Genomic DNA, 21,915 nt, shown 5'->3' with positions numbered 1-21,915 from the left:
AGTGTTCTGAGCACATTTAAGGCAGGCTAGGCTAAGCTATGATGTTTAGAAGGTTAGGTGTAGTAAATGAATTTGTGATAATATTTTCAACTTACGATGGGCTTATTGGGACATAACCCCATCGTAAGTCGGAGCATCTATATTGTCGACATCTTAACAGAGCCGCTCTCTGTATATGCTGACTGATACATTAGGCTTGGGATAAATCATATCTGACCTTTCCTTATAATAGCACTGGGTGGACTTCAAAGGTGGAAGAGATATTTCTTGTTCAATTAAGTGATCATTGCAGAAAGATGAAACAGATGATACTTTATAAGCCAGGCACTATCCTACCTTGTGATAATTCCTATTAAAACACATTTAAAAGATGAGGAAACTGAGACTTAGAGCAATTTACTAATTTCAATGTCTTATGGCCAGTGCAGTGTTCACGGATTTAAAATCACTTCCTTTTTTATTCTTTGGAGCTATGGAAATGCAAGTATCAATAATTCTGCTAAATAATCAGGAGTTGACTATAATTAAGCTGCAAAAACCAAACAATTTTCCACACTTGAATTAATGATTTCTGGGTGTGAAAGGGAATGGTGACCACACATTCTTAGTTTCCTTCCATGCAAGCCTTAGAATTGAGCATAGCACTTACAAAACCAATATGATCAGATAATAAGATATCTTACTATCACTACTATCACTCTTAGCAAAATCTATCATTACACTGAAAAAAAAATAGGATAGCTTCTTTTGCTAAATGTTTCAAGCTCCAAAAGTTCTTAGAATAATCTTTCTTGTTATTTTCTCTGCCACATGGTTACACAAATACAAAACAAATTGGAAATATGGATTTTCTGTCTTTCATATACAAACACATATCCCTGAGCAATTGAATGAATTATTAATTTGTTTTGTCCAAAAATGGATAAGTATTTGGCTTTAATGATCTTGTTAGGCAACTAGTTTCCCTTCCCTTATAGTTCTCAACTCCAAAGACCCTCTCTTTTCATTTTTCAAGCAAATAATTCAGAATCAGTGTCGATCCACTGCATGATTTTTCCCCCTTCATTTCAACCTCTGATCTTACTGAGCAGAATTTTAATAGCTAAGGGAAATGATGTAATAATAAGTAACAAGTATACCTAGCTCTTAAAGAGTAGCTTTAATTTAACTCTACAAACTAATAAAATATTGGGTATTTAGAATGAATGTAGATAGTAACAGTTCTCATATGGGCATAAAATTGCAAGAATTTTACTGATTGTGATGTATTACTTTTAGCACAAATAGAAATAGAATGTACCAAGTATAATAAACTTCACTAATTCAGGACATTTCAACTTGGCAACAAAAAGCTGAATTTATGTGTACTTAAAGAAATGCAATTTGAGTAACCTCAGTCTAATGCTTTATCTAAAGTTACATGGTTAACGCAGTGGGACACAATTAAAAAGGAGTTGGGAGCATCAGATATAATATTAAAACACCTAGTTTTTTTCCAATCCAATTAATCTATTTTGTGTGTCTGTCTCAGAAAGGATAGTACCATACCTGCCAAAGGTGTTGGCGGAAGTGAGATAAAGTAGATGCAAGGGGTTTAATAAAAACTCAAAGAATGACATAAATATAAAGTATTATTCTCAGAAATTACAATTCACAATTAGCCTACATTTTATAAAACACCTCTAAAATGTCTTCAACATTTAAAAATTGATGTTAAAGTTGGTGATACATTAATAATACTCTTCATTCCTTGAATTTCTGATTCTGTTGCTGACTTTAGATAGAATTTATTTTTCATCAGTTGTATACTCAAAGGCTAAAACAGAAAGGCATTCTTTTTTGAGACAGAGTCTCACTATGTCACCCAGGCTGGAGTGCAGTGGTGTGATCTTAGCTCGCTGCAACCTCCACAGAAAGGCATTCTTTAAACTTCTTATCCAAAATAAACCTAAATACAATTTCTGAAGTAGCATAGAGTTCAAGTTGCTGAGTCTTACTTAGTGAACCATCAACCAACACTGTAGAACATCATGGTGCTGCCATATGGTATATTTCTTGCTGTTAGGAAAGCAAAATTCCCTATCCTATTCTGCATTCTGGTATTGACCTGACCTTAATATGTTTGATTCTTTTTCCTTAATAGGGACAGGGTCTCTGTCACCCAGGCTAGAATGGCCCAATCACAGTTCATTGCAGCCTCAAATTCCTGGGCTTAAGCAATCCCCCCGCCTCAGACTCCTGAGAAGCTGCATGCCACCACAGCCAGCTAATTTTTTTTTACTTTTTAAATTTTTTGTCAAAATGGGATCTCACTATATCAGACTGGTCTCCAACTCCTGGCCTCAAGCGATCCTCCTGCCTCAGCTTCCCAAAGTGCTAGGATTATGGGTGTGAGCCACTCACTGTGTCTGGCCATGTATTTGATTCTTTTAAAATCATGAATACTTATTCTTTCAAACAACAAATATATTATAGTCATATCTTGGTTTCCAATTTCTGTCTAAATTAACAAGATGAGAATTGAGGCCCAGGGAAGCAGAGGTTCTCCAGATGTTTCCCTTCATTCACATCTAATCCTACCCCTCCACAGGAGGTATGAAGCCAACTCATTGCAAAGATGTCACCCAGGGCCACATCACCCAGGGATACTGGGGTTGGGTGAGAGCACAACGGGACAGTAGAGACCTCACCTGTGTCTTTCTGGCACCAGACAGTCCTATCATAACTTTGCCTTGGTGCTTGAGTACTAAGTTCAAGCAAACGTTTTATGAAGTTTCCTGCCCAGTCAACTGCTGGCATAGAGATCTGAGTAATACACGTTATACCAAATAAACTGGTTATTTTGTAGAGATTGTTGAATGCTTTCATTCAACATTTTCATTTTGAAAAGATTTTTTAAATTATTTGTTATTATTAGTATTATTTTTGAGACAGAGTCTCGCTCTGTCCTCTAGGCTGGAGTGCAGTGGTGCGATCTCGGCTCACTGCAACCTCCACCTCCCAGGTTTAAGTGATTCTCATGCCCTAGCCTTCCAAGTAGCTGGAATTACAGGTGCGAGTCACCAGCACCTGGCTAATTTTTGTATTTTTAGTAGAGACAGGGTTTCACCATGTTGCCCAAGCTGGTCTCGAACTCCTGACCTCAGGTAATCCTCCCGCCTCAGCCTCCCAAAGTGCTGGGATTAGAGGCGTGAGCCACCATGCCCGGTCTGAGAAGATTTTTTTGAGAGTGTTCTGCTGCTCTTCAGTTTCATGTAAGCTTATTTTCTGCATGAGCTGGTATCCCTTGCTACCCTCTAAGACCTAGGGGATAGAAAACAACGGGCTCTAGCCTGCCTTCTACAGGGAACAAAGCCTAGAAACAGGAAGCTACTGCTGGCAATCCCAACTGCACTGTGTCCATGGAGTATCATGAATAGTTTACACGAAGAGGATTTCTTTAAAATGCTGAATTATGAAGGAGTATTGATTGTGTGAGTAGAAATATCTAGAAGACCACATCTTTTGTCTTCTAGACTAATGCTCTGACATGGAGAAGTGTTTCCAGTCAACGGTTTATTCTGAAGATAGCAGCTTGTCCACTAAATGCACACTTACATTCTCAGATTTACCTTTTTAAAGATTCTCTTTGAAATAATCTCTCCAAAAGTCAGTAAGAAACATGTCGAGCACTACCAAAGCTGAGAAAGTGGAGCTGAATCGGGCTCTTAGCCTCACTCACACAAAATAATATTTTAATTGGCTAAGCTAATATTTGATCCAAGTTCATAAAAGTTTGAAATCAAATAATTAAATGCAAATACAGTCTTCATCCCAAAGACGATAAGAATGCCTTTAAGCTAATATTTTTAACAAGAACTGTTCCACAGCGCTCTCTTGTAAATTTTATCATACCTGAGGCAGTTTTCCTCATTCGATTAGCTGGAAAGCTGAATTTATCCCGAGGCAAACCAGACATCTAGTATGGGCTAAATTCAACAACTGGAGCTTAAATTTGGCTTAATATATCCCCACTTGGATCTGCCTGTTTAATTCTCTTTCATATGATAACGTTGGTTTATTCATAGTCTTGACTTGCCACCTGAACAAACTGAACCTCATATCTTATTCTAAGAGAATAAAACTTTGCAAAAACCACCAAAGTTTCTGAATGGAAATCAAATACAAAGTGATGCTCAAAAACTGTTTCAGGACGTGAGTACAAAAAAAAAAAAAAACCAGTGAAGAGGTTTTCTCTGAGGGAGGGCTGCTCTTTACGAATGTGGATGTTTCCTATGCTTTGGGAGCAGATGGTCTTTAGCAGGATAAGGACTAAGACCTTCAAGACCAGCCAAGGCAGCTGCAATTGTGTCTCAAGCTTGAAATTCTGCATGCTACCTATTTTATCAAACACTGTATGTATTTGGCCTTATTGTTAAATCTATTTTAAATACAACTTTATTTGAGGTTTAGGGGCAAACTAGGAAATTGCCTCATCCTGTATCCCTTTAAACTCTGTTTCCTGGCTCAGAATATCCCATCGATTTCCAGCCAGAGGCCTTATTTTTCTTTGATTTTCCTTATATTTTAATGTAGTTTTCACTATCATCTGATAAGCAGAAGTTGATACAATGTACGATCTGTTTCACAAACTCCTTTAGTATAGCATTCTGTCCTCATTTTTATCCCTAAGAATTCTAGAAAGCAAATGGCAAATGTGTATACAGAGGGAAAATGGAAGTGCTCTATGCCCGTGATGTGGTCCCTAACACAGCACACAGCCCCAAAATACAGGTTTCCTGAAAATACTCAGATTACCACTTCACAACATCAAATATATCAAATGTTTTTCCTTCTACTCATTGAGTAGTGAATCAAATTACACTTTTTCTAGAGATACATTATAGGAAAAGAGCTTTGTTATATTTGAAATTGGTTAGGAATTTAACAAGGTGAGGAACTTTAAAATTGCTTAAGAGTCTAATAGCTGGGGGTAGTGACGCATAAAAAGTTCTCAATATATTTTTATTGAATTAATTTACATATGCTTTGTATTCATGGGCACTGAATACAAATTAACCAATTCAATAATAAATGCATTGGTTGTCTTTTATGTGTGTGGTGCTATACCTGTGTGGTGTGGGAAATAAGAAACGTAAGTCAGAATCTCTGTCTTCTGAGAGAATGCAATCTAGCAGGAGAGGCAAGGCATAAACCAGTAACCGGAGAATCCAGAAAAGCTTGCCTTGGAAGATGCGATTGCAAATATGTGGAAGATGTTCCACAGAGAAGCAAGTGAGAAGACTGGCATGTGAAACAAGTGAGAAAAAGGATTCTCTTATTCAACAAATGTGAACTGAGCTCCTCCTTTGTCCAGACATTATGCTAGGCCGGGGAAAGGTTATAATTAACAAGATAGACATACCCCTGTCCTCATAATTGACAGTGAAATTACCATGTAATACCCAATGCCCTGCATCATGGGCAAGTAGAGTGTGCTTTAGACTCACAGCAGAGAGGACTTCAGGGAGGCTTCCTGTACGTAATGATATCTGCACTGAGGCCCAGGAGATTGGTCAAAATTATCCAAATAAAGGTTAGGGGAAGAAAGTTCCAGGTACTGGCCCAGGCACCTTCAAGAAACTGAAAGAAGTTGGTGGGTGGGGTGAAATAAAATGGGATAGAGAAGCAGGCCAGATAAATGTCTTTAATCTTTAACCCAGGGTAGTGGGGGGCCATTGAATGATTTTAAGCAGAAGGTACTAGAGTACATAATTGGATTCACAATTAAAGTTATCACTCATGCTGTTGTGAGGAAAATGCATTTGGAGGCGGGGACAATATTGGAGGAATCAGTTATAAGGAACAGAGGCGAGTTACGGTTGCAGCAATGGAGAATAAAGGACAGATGCAAAATGCAGTTAGAAAGCAGAGGCAGCAATTTGGTGATGGCTGGATTGGAAAAGAAGAGGAGAGGGAGGAGTCATGAATGAATCTGGGCCTCAGGCTTGAAATCCCAGGTAGATATTGCGTAACGGGATGGATTCTTAGTCCAATCATTGGTATAAGAAAAGCAGGAGAAGGAGCAGGTTTAGAAAACCAGACAGATTGAGCTACATTTTAGACACTGTGAGTTTGAGATGCCCCCTAGCTATCAGATAGAGATATCTAGTAAATAGTGAACAGTCATATGTATAGAACCAAATAAAGTTATATTCTGCAGTCTTCCACATGGGTCACTGAGTGAGCTGGTGAAAGCATTGAACACACTGAAATAAAATGTTCAACACATGGAAAAGTCCAAAGGATTTGAGAAAAACAAGCAGGCTTGGCACTACAAGCCAAAGCACCCAGCCAAAAAGTCCTCTTTGAATCCATTTCCGGAGAAAGTACAATCTATAATGGAGTTTGTGCTTTTCACTTGCTGTTATAAAACAATTCTACACAAAATAAAAATAAAGTCGGCCATGAATTTGATATGGAAGAATAGCAGCATGTCAAAGGCAAAAAAAAAAAAAAAAAAAAAAGAAGAAAAAAGAAAAGAAAAAAAGAAAAATGTTGGTTTAGGGCAAGAATTTAAACAAAAAAGTTTATTCTCATATTTCCTGAGGATCTCCTCTGTGCTGAGCACTGGCCAGGCACTAGGAATACAGCTGCACATAAGACCAAGCCTCTGCCTACACGGCTTTCATTCTAGCATTCTAGTGGGGGTGACAGGCAATTTTTGTTTGGTTTTTTTTTTTTTTGAGACGAGATCTCACTCTGTTTCCCAGGCTGGAGTGCAGTGGCACTATCTTGCTTCACTGCAGCCCCAGCTTCCTGGGGTCAAGTGATTCTCCACCTCAGCCTCCCAAGTAGCTGAGACTATAGGCGCAGACCACCACACTCACTAATTTTTGTATTTTTGTAGAGACAAGGTTTCGCCATGTTGGCCAGCCTGGTCTTGAACTCCTGGGCTCAAGAGGTCCTCCAGCCTTGGCCTGCCAAAGTGCTGGGATTATAAGCATGAGCCACTGCACCCAGCTTGGCAGTTTTTAAAATTAGAGAAATGTATGCATAATGTAAGGTCAGTCATGAAAAAGCAATAATAAGAATACATCATTTAGGGGTATAAGAAAACAGGTGATACTGTTTGGATCTTTGTCCCTGCCCAAATCTCGTGTCGAACTGGAATCCCCGATGCTGGAGGTGGGGCCTGATAGGATGTCTTTGGATCATGGGGTCATGACCCAAAACACCAGGTCCCTCAGGGCCTGGTGTTGTCTTGATGATAGTGAGTTCTTGCCAGATCTGGTAATTTAGAAACGTGTATCACCTCCCTACACACACTCTCTCTCTCTGGCTCCTGCTTTCACCATGTGATGTGCCTGCCCTGCCCTCACCCGCCACCATGATTTTAATCTTCTTGAGACCTCCCCAGAAGCTGAGCAGATGCCAACACCATGCTTCCTGTAAAGCTGCAGGTTCATGAGCCAATTAAACCTCTTTTCTTTATAAATTACCCAGTCTTAGGTATTTCTTTATAGCAGTGCAAGAACAGCCTAGCGGAAATACAGAATTCTGGATTATGATCACCTCTGGGGCATCAGGAATTCGTTCTTGGGAGGAACACACAGATAGCCTGAAGGTCTCTGACCATGTTCTGGTCTTCCTGATGAGTAGTGGATTCATAGGTATTCACTATACTATGTTTAAAAACTGACATATACATTACATTTAAAACATTAATTATAGTAAAATATGCACAATGTAAAATTTACCATCTTAATCACTTTTCCATAGATTTTAATAGACTTTTTTTTTTTTTCTTTTGAGACAGAGTCTTGCTCTGTTGCCCAGGCTTGAGTGCAGTGGCACGATCTCAGCTCACTGCAACCTCCGCCTCGTGGGTTCAAGTGATTCTTCTGTCTCAGCCTCCTGAGTAGCTGGGATTACAGGTGCCAGCCACCACACCCAGCTAATTTTTGTATTTTAGAAGAGATGGAGTTTCCACATGTTGGCCAGGCTGGTCTTAAACTCCTGACCTCAAATGATCCACCCGCCTTGGCCTCTCAAAGTGTTAGGATTACAGGCATGAGCCACCGCACTTGGCCAACTTTATTTTTTAGAGCAGTTTTTTTTTTTTTTTTTTTTTAGACGGAATCTCACTCTTGTCACCCAGGCTGGAGCGCAATGGCACAATCTCGGCTCACTGCAACCTCCGCCTCCCAGATTCAAGTGATTCTCCTGCCACAGCCTCCCGAGTAGCTGGGATTACAGGCGTGCACCACCACAGCCAGCTAATTTTTATATTTTTAGTAGAGACAGGGTTTCACCATGTTGGCCAGGCTGGTCTCAAACTCCTGACCTCAGGTGATCCTCCCGCCTTGGCCTCCCAAAGTGCTGGGAATACAGGTGTGAGCCACCATGCCCAGCCCTGGAGTAGTTTTAAGTTCACCACAAAATTGAGCAGAAGGTACAGAGACTCCCCACATAACCCCTGCCCCCCTACTGTCAGCATTCCCCTACCAGCACAAGCCTCCCCTACTGTCAGCATTCCACACTGGAATGAAACCTTTACAATGAATGCTGCTACATTGACACATCCTTATCACTCAAAGTCCACTGTTCACATTAGGTAGGTAGGGCTCGCTGTTGGTGTTGTACATTCTATGGATTTGGACACACGTAATGACATGTATCCACCATTACAGTATCATACAGAGTAGTGTCACTGCCCTGGAAGTCCTCTGTGCTCAGCCCAGTCGTCCCTCCTTCCACCAACTACTGGCAACCACCCATCTTTTTATTGTCTCCATAGTTTTGTCTTTTCCAGAATGTCACACAGTTGGAATCATACAATATAGAGCCTTTTCAAAGTGGCTTCTTTCATTTAGTAATACACATTTACGTTTCCTCCATGTCTTTTCATGGGCCAACAGCTCATTTCTTTTTAGTGTTGTATAATATCTCATGGTCTGGATACACCACAGTCAACCATTCACATACTAAAGGACATTTTGGTTACTTTCAAGTTTGGGCAATTATGAATAAAGCTGCTATAAACATCCCTATGCATGTTTTTGTGCGGACATACATTTTCTTCGTAACCATTTAAACGTATACAGTTCAGTAGTGTTAAGTTCATTTGCATTGTTATACAACCAATATCCAGAATTCTTATCTGACAAACTGAAACTCTATACCCATCAAACAACAGCCTCTGTTCCTCATTCCTGCCAACCACCATTCTATTTTCTGCGCCTATGAATTTGACACAAGACAAATTCATTTGACACAGGTGCCTCTAGGTACCTCTTATAAGTGGACTCATAAGTGTTTTCTTTTTGTGACTGGCTTATTTCACTTAGCATAATGTCTTCCGTGTGACAGAGACCAGAGTAGACCACCATTCCCTTTTAACATTGGTATTGTGCCACAAAACCAAGTGGTTTTCAAACATTTTTGATCCGTGGGAACTTTTTTTTGTAAACCATGTATACAAAAAAAGGCAAAAGTGGAGAAATCCTTATTTCTTAGCCTTGGCACCTGTACAATACAATTGGAAGGGGTTGGGGTGGGGCTTGTCCAGAGAAGTCCCCACAAAGGTGCCCCATGACACTAGACTGTGCTCAGTCTCCATCGTGAGACTATTATTTATAATAGTGATTTGTGGCATTTAAGATGTTAAATTTCCTTCAAAATCTCAAACATTAAGTTGTGTTACATGCCAATTTAAATGTCAAATGTATATTACTTCATTCAAATTATTTGAAAACCATTCATTCGCATATCATGAGACCCTTTAGAAACGGAACTACTTGACTAACCAGCACTTCCCATTCTCCAACTCCAGCAAGTGACAGAAACTTGCAGGCATTGACACAATAGGGGAAAAAAAACTCCAGGACTTTAAAATAATGAGCCCTGCAGGGTTCAGATTCCTGCTCCGCCAGAGGGAAGTCTTGTGGTAGAGCATACAAGGACTTCAGAGTGAGACAGGCCTGGTCATAAATTCAAGATCTTCTTACTAGCATTAAAATCCTAGATGAGTTTCGCAACCCCTTTAAGCCTCTGTTTTTTCATTGGGAAAATGATATTAATAATAACTTCCCCATAAGATTCTTAAGAGGATTCAATGAGAAAACCTATGTTAAAGACACTTGTCACATTAATTGGTGTTTGGTAAATATTATTTCCTCCCTCATTCTTACTAACTTTGAGATCTTGGGAAAGCCATTTAATCTCTCGGATTCTTAATTTCATAATACCTATAACACCTTCTAGGATAGAATCCTTTACAATTTAGCTTATCCTGAATCCCACTCCTAGGCCAGTTGTTTTCTACACACTCTCACTAACTCCTGGGATTTCACCCATCACCCATCAGCTATACATTGATAAGTCCCAAATCTATACCTCCAGCCCAAGCCTTTCTCTTGAGGTCTAGACCTTTATGTCTGGCCATTTCCTGGACATCTTCACCCAATATTCCATGTGCCCCTTAAATTCAACATGGCCATACCTAGACTTCTTAAATATTGCTTCTCAAATCTGCTGCTCCTCTTGCCTTGGTGATGGCCACCACCTTCTTCCCTTAACAGACTCCTGGAAGCCATCCAGGACCCTCACTCTTTCTCTCTGTCTCTCCTACTTTTTATTAACCCAAGGCCAACAAACCCTGTCGCATCAACCATCTTGATGCCTTTCAAGTCCCTCGCCACCTCCTTGGCCGCCATATTTCTCATCTGTGTCCCTGCAGCAGGCTCCTGACTGGTCTCCCTCCATGAGCCTGCTCTCCCCTCACCCTCCTGCACACACTAGTCCCTTCTACACACTTCTGGCAGAAAGTTTTTTTTAAATCAGAAAGCTGACCATTTCCCTCTTTCCTAAAACCATTCAGTGTTTCTGCCTTGCTTTCAGAACAAAATCCAGACCATCTGACATGCAGCACTCTTCACAGTCTTAAACCTTATGGCCCGTCTTCATCTTGCCCACCTACTCCTTCTCCACAAAGGCTGAGCTGTTTAACAGTTTACCAAAGACCTCTTTGTTCTTTCCTTCTCTAGGGTTTGTATATAGGCCACTGTCTGCTAGGATGTGTGTTCTCTTCCATGCATTGCTCAGCTCATTCTAACTCATCTTTCAAAACTCCTCAGGTGTCACCTCCCCCAGGGACCCCTCTTTTCTCTTGAACCCTGTGTTAGCTGCCCATCCTGTAAGGGCACTGCTTATCTGTATCACATTAATTGAGCAACTGTACAGAGACTGTGCCTTTTATTTCCTTATCTCCAACACCCAGACCAGAGCTGTTAAAACTGAATGAATGAATGAATGAATGTGTATACATTGTGTATACACGAAGGTATGAAATAATAAATGAAGCATGTTAAGAATGTTTTGTAAACTACAAAGCACCAATCAGTTGTAAGGGCCTGTTATTTCTGTATACATACATAGTATATACACTTTATATCTACTTTTTTTTTTTTTTTAAGAGACAGGGTCTCACTCTGTTGCCCAGGCTGGAGTGCAGTGGCACAATTACAGCCTACAGCAACCTTGAACTCCTGGGCTCAAATGATGCTCCTACTTCAGCCTCTCAAGTAGCTGAGACTACAGGCACACACCACCACGTCCAACCAACTTTTTATTTTTATTTTTGGGGTGAAGACAAGGGTCTTGCTGTGGTGCCTAGGCTGGTCTCAAACTCCTGGGCTGAAGCAATCCTCCATTTTTGTAGACAGCTCCTGCCAAGGGCTGCATTTTCTTATTATTAATTTGCCTATGAAAGCACAAAATTATACATTCTAGTTGGTAAAAATAACTCTTGGGTTAGTGTGTGTGTACACACCTATATTATCCTAAGGGACTTATGGAAATGAATTTAAAATCTTGAGTTTCGGATTTTGCTGGAAACTGGAGATAGAATCTAAGTTTAGGTGTCAGCACCAAAATTATCCTGCCCTCCCCTCCCCGGTCCCTAAACAGCCCTGATTTCTTTTTAAAAGTGAACTTTGTTCGTATGAAAAGAACGAACATGTTCTGCAACTTCCAGAAGTTCTTACAAAATTAGTTATGCAGATTATCCATATTTAGCCCTTTAAAAAATAATTTTGAACATTAGCTCCTTACAGAAAATCTATTTTCTTTCTCCTTTTCTAGAGGAAAGGGCCTTCTGAGGGCAAATCGTGTGACAGTTTATAGATTGTCATCTCTCTAAAGACCTCCAAGAAAAGAAGTATTTTCTATGTGCAAAACGGTACCTCTTTTTTCCACCTTTATGTCCTTTAAAAGATTAGATAAGCCAGCTCGCACCTGTAATTAATCCCAGCTGCTCCCAGTTACTGGGACTGGGAGTAGCTGAGGCTGGAGGACCACTCAAGCCCAGGAGTTCAAGGCTACAGTGAGCTATGATGTCACCACTGCATTCCTGCCTGGGTGACAGAACAAGACTCTGTCCCTATTTATTTAAAAAAAAAAATCAGACAATAATATTAGTAATTTAAAAAAAAATTTAACTCTTTAAAAAGACAAAAAAGACTAAGGAATTTTTTCCCACTTTTGAAAAATTAACAAGTCAACACACTCCATTTGAGCCTCACAGCCCCCAGCCCCCTGGCTCAGCAGAGGACCCATTTCTGAAAAAGTGTGTTGAATGACAAGATTTATAGGCTGCACCATTATGGCAGCTACCAGGGAGGCAGAGATGAGTATCTTACTCTTCAGAGAGAGCCTGAATGTTGTGTGTGACTGAAAAGTCAGCACTATAATATATTCAAGAAGACCTAAGGGTTTACTTTCCAATAAGGATGGAAAAAATCTGAGCACCCCACTGTGAGCTTATCGTAATGCTGCTTCATATAAAACGTTGGTAATTAGTCCCTGAGTGAATAAAGTAGAATAGATGATAAGAGATTGATACTAAGAGGAGAAGCACAAAATGCTCTTGCCAGTCATCAAAATTTAAAGGCTATAGAGAAAGGATTGGGGATGCCTCTGTCTGTTTACATACTACTTCCAACTCAGAATTTCTAATGATAGGGTTTATTAACTGGTGTTTTTAAATTGTATGAAAATGAAGCTTATATAAATTTCAAAGGAACACACAGAGTGCCTTTGCAATCCGGCCTAAAATGCCACAGAAGAACTGGTGGAAATTTTTATCTCATATCCATCTCTTTTCCTCCAGCTGGGGGTCTTTTGCTAAAATCCAGATGTGGGACAGTGCTATTTAATATGAGAACCAAACAGCAAATTTCAAAAACATATATTTCTGGGAACTCCAGAACATATAATCATTTGTCTAGATTTTGTTTTTTTCATATAATTTTATATCAATTCACTTGTATATTTCTGTTGTTAGAGACTCCTGCTATAGATGAGTTCAGACTCCCAAGTTGCCAACTACCATTCATTACTTAATATGGAATAGGGCTTGATTTTTATTGGAGGGACATTCCAGAGAAAATGGAAATCAGGACGATTTCAGTGTTTACATTTGGGCCATAGCTTTGCATTAAACATGCGTCCCCTTTCCATCCCCACGTCCTGAGAATTTAAATTTCTATTTAAATGGGATTCATGTTTTAATTTTCATGAAAAGGCATGCATTTTCATCAAAACTAATTCCATGAGTACTGAGGAAACACACTTAAGTTTCTAAACTCTTCCCAAAAAGTAAATACAAGTGAACCACATAAACGAGTGAAAATTCCAGGTCTTCTGGGAGGTGGTATCATTTGTATTTTGGCACTTAATCTTTTCCATTGTTTTTAGGTCTTGTGAACTGTCTGTGAACTACCTCCATCATAGCAGAAAATCCAGGGTCTACCTGTCTGTCAGGTCCAGTCCGCAGCATCCCAGGGACTGATTCCAATCCGAATGAGAACATAGGCACATTTCCCTTAACGCAAAATTGACCAGTGAAAATCCTCATTTGCAAAACATGTAAATTAGAACTTGATTATTCAGATCACAAAAGGATTCATCAGAGGACTTTTTGAATAGAAAACACGATTACATGTAAAGTACAGTATTTTATTTCAGGGAGAGTTCCATTACATATATGCCAAATTTTTGAAAATCAGTTTCTAGTTAGAAAAAGAAAGGAAATTGGCTTGTGAAATAATTTAACAGGTAAAATTTACAATTGTATCAATCTTGGACAAATGCACCAAGAATGTGAAGCAAGGAGTTACTGGTGTATTCCCTGGGGATGGCTGAACTAAAGCATATCCCTTATCCCCAGGAGCTCATAGTCTGCATAGGGAAATGGACAGTTAAATAGACAGAAGCCAGCACCAAGGCAGACAGCAGAGCAATGATCCTGGAATGGCATGGTCAGTAAATGAGAGGAATTCACTCAGAACTTCTTCAGGATCATTGCCATGTGTATAGATGTAGAAACAAAATAGACATTCAGCAAGTAAGAATCTTTGGGACAATTAGCAGCATGTGTTTTATTACTTCATGATAACATTTATCAAAATAGCTTAATGGGATAATTAATTCAGGTGTGTGAATTCAATTCTGATCAGCTTTAGCAAAAAATAGTATATTTAGCCAAAATATGAGACACCTATTTATTTTCCTGCCAGAAGGAAAATTGCAAATATTTCCAAACTTTTGGGGGAAAAGGGTGTCAGTTTGGACCAGTATTCATAGAAATTAACCATTGAGGCTGGATGCAGTAGCTCACGCCTGTAATCCCAGCACTTTGGGAGGCCAAGGTGGGTGGATCACTGGAAGTCAGGAATTCGAGACCACCCCAGTCAACATGGTGAAACCCCGCCTCTACTAAAAATATAAAAATTAGCTGGGCGTGGTGACACAAGTCTGTAATCCCAGCTACTCAAGAGGCTGAGGCAGGAGGATTGCTTGAACTCAGGAGGTGGAGGCTGCAGTGAGCCGAGATCACACCACTGCACTACAGTCTGGCAACAGAGCAAGACTCTGTCTCAAAAAAAAAAAAAAAAAAAGAAAGGAATTAACCATCAAATGCTGAGCTGAAGACTCTAAATTATCATTCTATAATAGTAAGTGGATAAACCTAAACTTATGATCTAGCCTTTGTTTTATGTTTGTTGGTAGTTTTCTTTTTGTTTTTCCTTAACAGAGCAGCATAGTTTATCACAGAATGTTAAAACTGGTTCTCAAAAAAATACAATTATCAAAAAAGGAAAGTTTCAAACAACTTTCTAAAAAGGGTATTCTTCATTTTTCTTACATTTTACATTAATTCTATGCAAATTTCTACATCCTCTCTATTAATCTCTATGACTGTTACTAGCTTTGCTTGCTGGTGAGAGTATTTTTCACTGTAGCATAAAATAATACTGCATTTCAAATTTTTAATAGTCACGTTTTAATCACTATAATGCAAAACAAATGTAGATTTTTCTGTCATGTACCAAGGTAGGACATATTGAAGGTATTTCTGATTGTTTACATTTTGTAATTTTGAACCAAGTATGACTCTGGATACATAGTCATACTTACAAATATTTTTAAGTAACTTAAAATCATTTTAAAAATATATTAAATAAGACAGGTGGAAAATGCTTTACTAACTGTAAAGTGCCGCATGTGTAAAATGTCCAGAGCACACCAATGTGGTTGCCAATTTAAATGCCACCAGAAGACTCAGAGCTCCTTATTGTATAGTATTTATCTGTTTGTACAACTCATTAATGAATAATCAAATATGTTTGAGTCTCCCATCTGGCTTTGAAAGAGATGTGGTACCAACTCACTACATAACTATTTCAGTACTAATTCCTCACTGTTTTTAATTTGGGTCAGAGACTTAGGGATGGAAAGGGGAAGCATGTTTAATGCAAAGCTATGGCCCAAATGTAAACACTGAAATCGTCCTGAACACACTTCAACAGAGAATGTATGACAGCCCAGTGTAAAGCCATTTAGAAATAACAAGATGGACATGTTCACATATGTAGGTTAAGTTCAACAGTATATGATGCCAAAAACAGTATATAGTGGGTATGAATTACTTTAACCGAGTTTAGTATCTTTATCCTTTTAGTCATGGTACTGTGTGGTTTTCTTCGGAATCTCTTTCTTATTTATTTTTGTCCAATTAGAAAATAAAGCAGGGCAGGGTGGCTGCATCTGTTTACTTTCTGAGCATGGGTGTATGTAAACACACACACGTATCTGTCTGTTTTTTCCAGAGGCTTCTATGTACACATCATTTAAAAGTCATACTGTTAACATAAATCAACCCCAGAAGAGAAATTCCAGCATACCATTTTCCCTTGCCTATTGTCTGTGTGTGTGTTTGTATGTCAGTCTGTCTTTTTTTATTCTGGCTTTCTCTCTTATTCAGTATTTATAAGGACCTTTAGGGCAGATGTCTAAAAACAACTGCATAGTCATCAGGAGTTAGGCGGAATGAAATGCCTTTGCTCATCTTCTCTACATGAGTGACCAGAAGAAAAAAAGAAACACAAAGTATCAGACATAGAAACCACATGCAGGTGAAAGGGCACCAACCATCCTGGCTTGTGTTCTGCCCAAAGGACAAGGCTCTCATTTGATAAAGATCATTAGTCACCAAGATATATATTTTAGAGAGTTCCCAGTAGCGAATATTCTGTTGGCAGTCACTGGAGTGTACCAGATGGTTCATTAGCATAGGCTAGACAAGTCAAAGACTTTCAGAATCATTTAGAAAATGTCAAACAGAAACAAGAATCCTGTCACTTTTTATTAGAATTAACTACATCATACCCTGGACACAGATTTCACCTTGGGTCAGAAAAATTAATACAGAATTATATGAATTGTGTAATATACTGGGTTAAGATAGGTCTTTCTCCAGGGACTCATTTGCTGGCAATATATTAAGATCCCTCTACTTTAGGAATCCTCAAACCTTTCCTTTTGTAAGATATGAAAAGAGTTGACCTTGCTCAAAATCCACTGGTGTCTAATTGATTTGAGGTATATGCAGAATTTCAACAAGACATTCTTCTAAAGCTCTTTTGTGATTCTTTTCCCAGGAAGCTTGGTGAGTGAGGTTTACTGAATATTCAGCAGCATGTAAAGTATGTTTATGTCAAAAGGCAAATACATCCATTAATTGAACACATTGCTTTAGTAAACAGGAATTAAAATGCTATTGAAATGTTGCTTTTTTTTTTTTAATGCAGATGTCAAAAACCTTGAAAACTTCCAGCTGGTAGAAGGTGTCCAGGAACAAGTCAATGCCGCCCTGCTGGATTACACAATGTGTAACTACCCGCAGCAGACAGAGAAATTTGGACAGCTACTTCTTCGACTACCTGAAATCCGGGCCATCAGTATGCAGGCTGAAGAATACCTCTACTACAAGCACCTGAACGGGGATGTGCCCTATAATAACCTTCTCATTGAAATGTTGCATGCCAAAAGAGCATAAGTTACAACCCCTAGGAGCTCTGCTTTCAAAACAAAAAGAGATTGGGGGAGTGGGGAGGGGGAAGAAGAACAGGAAGAAAAAAAGGACTCTAAACTGCTCCAAGCAACACTAATTAAAAACTTGCTTTAAAGATATTGAATTTAAAAAGGCATAATAATCAAATACTTAATAGCAAATAAATGATGTATCAGGGTATTTGTATTGCAAACTGTGAATCAAAGGCTTCACATCCCCAGAGGATTCCATATAAAAGACATTGTAATGGAGTGGATTGAACTCACAGATGGATACCAACCCCGTCAGAAGAAAAACGGACAGAACAGTTCTTGTATATTTAAACTGATCTCCGCTATGAAGAAATTTAGGAACTAATTTTATTAATTAGGCTTATACAGCGGGGGATTTGAGCTTACAGGATTCCTCCATGGTAAAGCTGAACTGAAACAATTCTCAAGAATGCATCAGCTATACCTACAATAGCCCCTCCCTCTTCCTTTGAAGGCTCCAGCACCTCTGCCCTGTGGTCACCGAATCTGTAGTAAGGACCTGTGTTCAGCCACACCCAGTAGTAGCTCCACCAAATCATGAACAGCCTAATTTTGAGTGTCTGTGTCTTAGACCTGCAAACAGCTAATAGGAAATTCTATTAATATGTTAGCTTGCCATTTTAAATATGTTCTGAGGTTTGTTTTGTCACGTGTTCATGATGTTAAGAAAATGCAGGCAGTATCCCTCTTCTATCTTATATAAGTGTTAATTAATATTAAGGGAAATGACTACAAACTTTCAAAGCAAATGCTCCATAGCTAAAGCAACTTAGACCTTATTTCTGCTACTGTTGCTGAAATGTGGCTTTGGCATTGCTGGATTTCATAAAAAATTTCTGGCAGGAAGTCTTGTTAGTATACATCAGTCTTTTTCATCATCCAAGTTTGTAGTTCATTTAAAAATAAAACATTAAACATATTTTGCTAGGATGTCAAATAGTCACAGTTCTAAGTAGTTGGAAACAAAATTGACGCATGTTAATCTATGCAAAGAGAGAGGAAAGGATGAGGTGATGTATTGACTCAAGGTTCGTTCTTGCTGCAATTGAACATCCTCAAAACTTGGGATGGAAATGGTGATTTTTACATGTGGCCTGGAAAGATATTAAAGTAATTCAAATCTTCCCCAAAGGGGAAACAAAGAGAGTGATACTGACCTTTCTAAGTCATAGACCAAAGTCTGCTGTAGAACAAATATGGAAGGACAAAGAATCGCAAATTCTTCAAATGACTATTATCAGTATTATTAACATGCGATGCCACAGGTATGAAAGTCTTGCCTTATTTCACAATTTTAAAAGGTAGCTGTGCAGATGTGGATCAACATTTGTTTAAAATAAAGTATTAATACTTTAAAGTCAAATAAGATATAGTGTTTACATTCTTTAGGTCCTGAGGGGCAGGGGGATCTGTGATATAACAAAATAGCAAAAGCAGTAATTTCCTTAATGTTATTTTTCTGATTGGTAATTGTTTTTAACAGTACTTAATTATTCTATGTCGTGAGACACTAAAATCACAAACGGGAATCTCATTTAGACTTTAATTTTTTTTGAGATTATTGGCGGCACAATCACTTGTAGAAATTGTAAAAAATAAAAGTATCTCCTAGTCCCTTAATTTTTTCATAAATGTTTCTGGCTTTTGAGTAGTGTATTTATATTGTATATCATACTTTCAACTGTAGACAATTATGATGCTAATTTATTGTTCCTTGGTTTCACCTTTGTATAAGATATAGCCAAGACTGAAGAAACCAAATATATGTGTTTACTGTAGCATGTCTTCAAGTTAGTGGAACTTAGTTCAGGGACATAGAAGAGTCTTAATGAATTAAAATCATTCACTTGATTAAATGTCTGTAAATCTTCATCATTCCTACTGTAGTTTATTTAATATCTATTGTAAATTATGTGACTTGTAGCTTCCTCCGGTTTTCAAGTAAACTTAACAAGGTGGAGTCTTACCTGGTTTTCCTTTCCAAACATTGTAAATTGTATACCAAAGATATTAGTTATTACTTCTGTGTGTACAAAGAGGATTATTTTATTACGTTTATTAATCACCTCTAATACTCATCCACATGAAGGGTACACATTAGGTAAGCTGGGCGTTGACTCATGCGCAGTCTCAGTCACCCGTGTTATCTTCATGACTCAAAGGACAATGCAAAATCACCGATCAGAGCTCATACCCAAAGCATTACAGAGAACAGCAGCACCATTGCCCTCCCCAGCTGAAAAACAAGTTGGCTAGAAGATACATGGAGAGGAATGGTGTTGTCAACAGTTAATGAAACGGTTCTATCATGCATGTGTCATGTGGATGGAGACAATTATAAGATTTGACTATAACTATTTGGAGGGTCTTTAACATTGCCAAAAAAACAAATATGTTGATTTTTATTTTATTTTATTTTTTATTTTAAGAGGCGGGATCGTGATCTCACATGTTGCCCAGGCTGGCCTCGAACTCCTGGGCTCAAGCATTCCTCCTGCCTCAGCCTCCCCGGTAGCTGGGACTAGGGGTGCTTGCCAGCACACCTGGCTACATTGACTCTTAATATCTATGTTCTCTTATTTTAAAGATACAGTACTCCCCACTGAAAATTAAACCTAAAAAAGTCACATATTATTGGTATGTTGTTAACCTGATAGATTAAATCATGAGAATGATTAGAAAGATGGGCAACACAGCGGGTTACATCCACACTGCTGATCACACCAACGACAGGAGCTGATAAGCAAGACAGCGTCACAGCCAGCATCTGTTCACCCAAGGTTGACAAGTGAAGTTTCTCTAATGTTGATTGTTAACCGATTTGTAACCTGGCATTTACTTAGCAACTGCCTTATCAATTACAGGATTTACCGGTAAAAGCAGACTCAAATATAAAGGTTTTTGGCTTAACTTGGTTTATTATAGTTACTCTATGTTTGTAAACAGACAATCTCTAATGTCTGATTATTTGTATCACAGATCTGCAGCTGCCTTGGACTTGAATCCATGCAGTGTTTAGAGTGTGAAGTCAGTTACTTGTTGATGTTTTCTTACTGTATCAATGAAATACATATTGTCATGTCAGTTCTTGCCAGGAACTTCTCAACAAAATGGAATTTTTTTTTCAGTATTTCAATAAATATTGATATGCCCAGCCTGATAATTTTTAAAAGTTTTTATGTTGTCCTCATTCTATTGGATACTAAAGCTTCTAAGTAAGAGACTTGACTAGGAGTGAAATCAAAAGAATCCCACAGGAATAGATACTTTTCCCTCTAGATAACTTCTAGAGTGGTTGACTGTCTTTCCATGGATACCTGAAGCATTAAATTCAATCTGTGCATCATCTCTACACGTGAAACGAAGTATTTTATATCATTTACTGTTATAATCAATAAGCAGAAAAATCTTAATAGCATCTCACTTTTTTGTAGAGCTTATGTTGTCCTGATAACTTTCCCAAGTGCTTTCTTAATTCACTTGGTCTTCAGAACAGATCCAGGAGGTATTATTATTCTTGTATTAAAGCCCCTTGCACAAAAGGATTCGATACACTAGTCAGAGGAGTAGCGTGAATTTGAACCTAGGCAGTTTGACTCCAGAATCAACACTCCTCTTAAACACTACACCATTCTGTCTCTAGACCAGCAGGACACTTCAGATTTGCTTCAAAAGGCAAAGATAGGCCGGGCACAGTGGCTCACACCTGTAATCCCAGCACTCTGGGAGGCCGAGGCGGGCAGATCACCTGAGGTCAGGAGTTCAAGACCAGCCTGACCAACATGGAGAAACCCCGTCTCTACTGAAAGTACAAAATTAACCGGGCGTGGTGGCACATGCCTGTAGTTTCAGCTATTCGGGAGGCTGAGGAAGGAGAATCCCTTGAACCCGGCGGGCGGAGGTTGTGGTGAGCTGAGATTGCATCATTGTACTCCAGCCTGGGCAACAAGAGCAAAACTCCGTCAAAAAAAAAAAAAAAGGCAAAGATATTGGAGAAAATCAGACATCAGGTCACCTCAAAGTATATAGATATTTATCAATAACCCAAACATAAAGCCTTTATAGTTTATGGATGTTAAGCCTAAAAAGTAAGATGCCCACGTTCTAGAAATTAGCCTCCTTCAGTACCATTGTGGCTTTGCAGATGTTTAAGGCAATAAAATAACTATGAAATCCATTTTCAAAATTAATAAAACCTCTATTACAAAGTAGTATAAGAGCCACAAAACACTTAACAATGTTTAGGAAACATTACGGTCCAGCCTCCCACTTCACACTCCACCCTTCCCATCCCTACTCCGGGCCAAGATAAGCAGGAAGTGCTCATTCTTTCCCAAGCAAATGCCAATTTTTCTTAGGATCCTACAAAAAGATACCATGGAGTCCAACCCAAAATACTGCACTTAGAGTCTAGTGAGTATGAAACTTAAACTTATTTTATTTATTTTTGTTTTTATTTTTGCCCAGGCTGGAGTGCAGTGGCATGAT

General features: G+C 38.8%; 1 protein-coding gene across 7 annotated transcripts in view; it reads left to right on the top strand.

The window, feature by feature from the left end:
* The window catches only part of NR5A2 (nuclear receptor subfamily 5 group A member 2), a 150,232-nt gene extending 129,633 nt beyond the window's left edge, over positions 1–20,599 (top strand). For all 7 annotated transcript variants that reach the window (XM_054453924.2, XM_054453913.2, XM_054453953.2 and 4 more), the window contains one exon: positions 17,133–20,599. In XM_054453924.2, coding sequence (XP_054309899.1) covers positions 17,133–17,380 — 248 coding nt within the window. In that variant the 3' untranslated portion in view covers positions 17,381–20,599. The remainder of the gene's footprint in view (positions 1–17,132) is intronic.
* Positions 20,600–21,915: the final 1,316 nt, after the last annotated feature.

This window comes from Pongo pygmaeus, chromosome 1 (genome assembly GCF_028885625.2).
Source record: "Pongo pygmaeus isolate AG05252 chromosome 1, NHGRI_mPonPyg2-v2.0_pri, whole genome shotgun sequence".
NCBI lineage: Eukaryota > Metazoa > Chordata > Mammalia > Primates > Hominidae > Pongo > Pongo pygmaeus.
The sequence above is the reverse complement of the archived record's forward strand: the minus strand, read 5'-3'. Positions and strand labels throughout refer to the sequence as shown.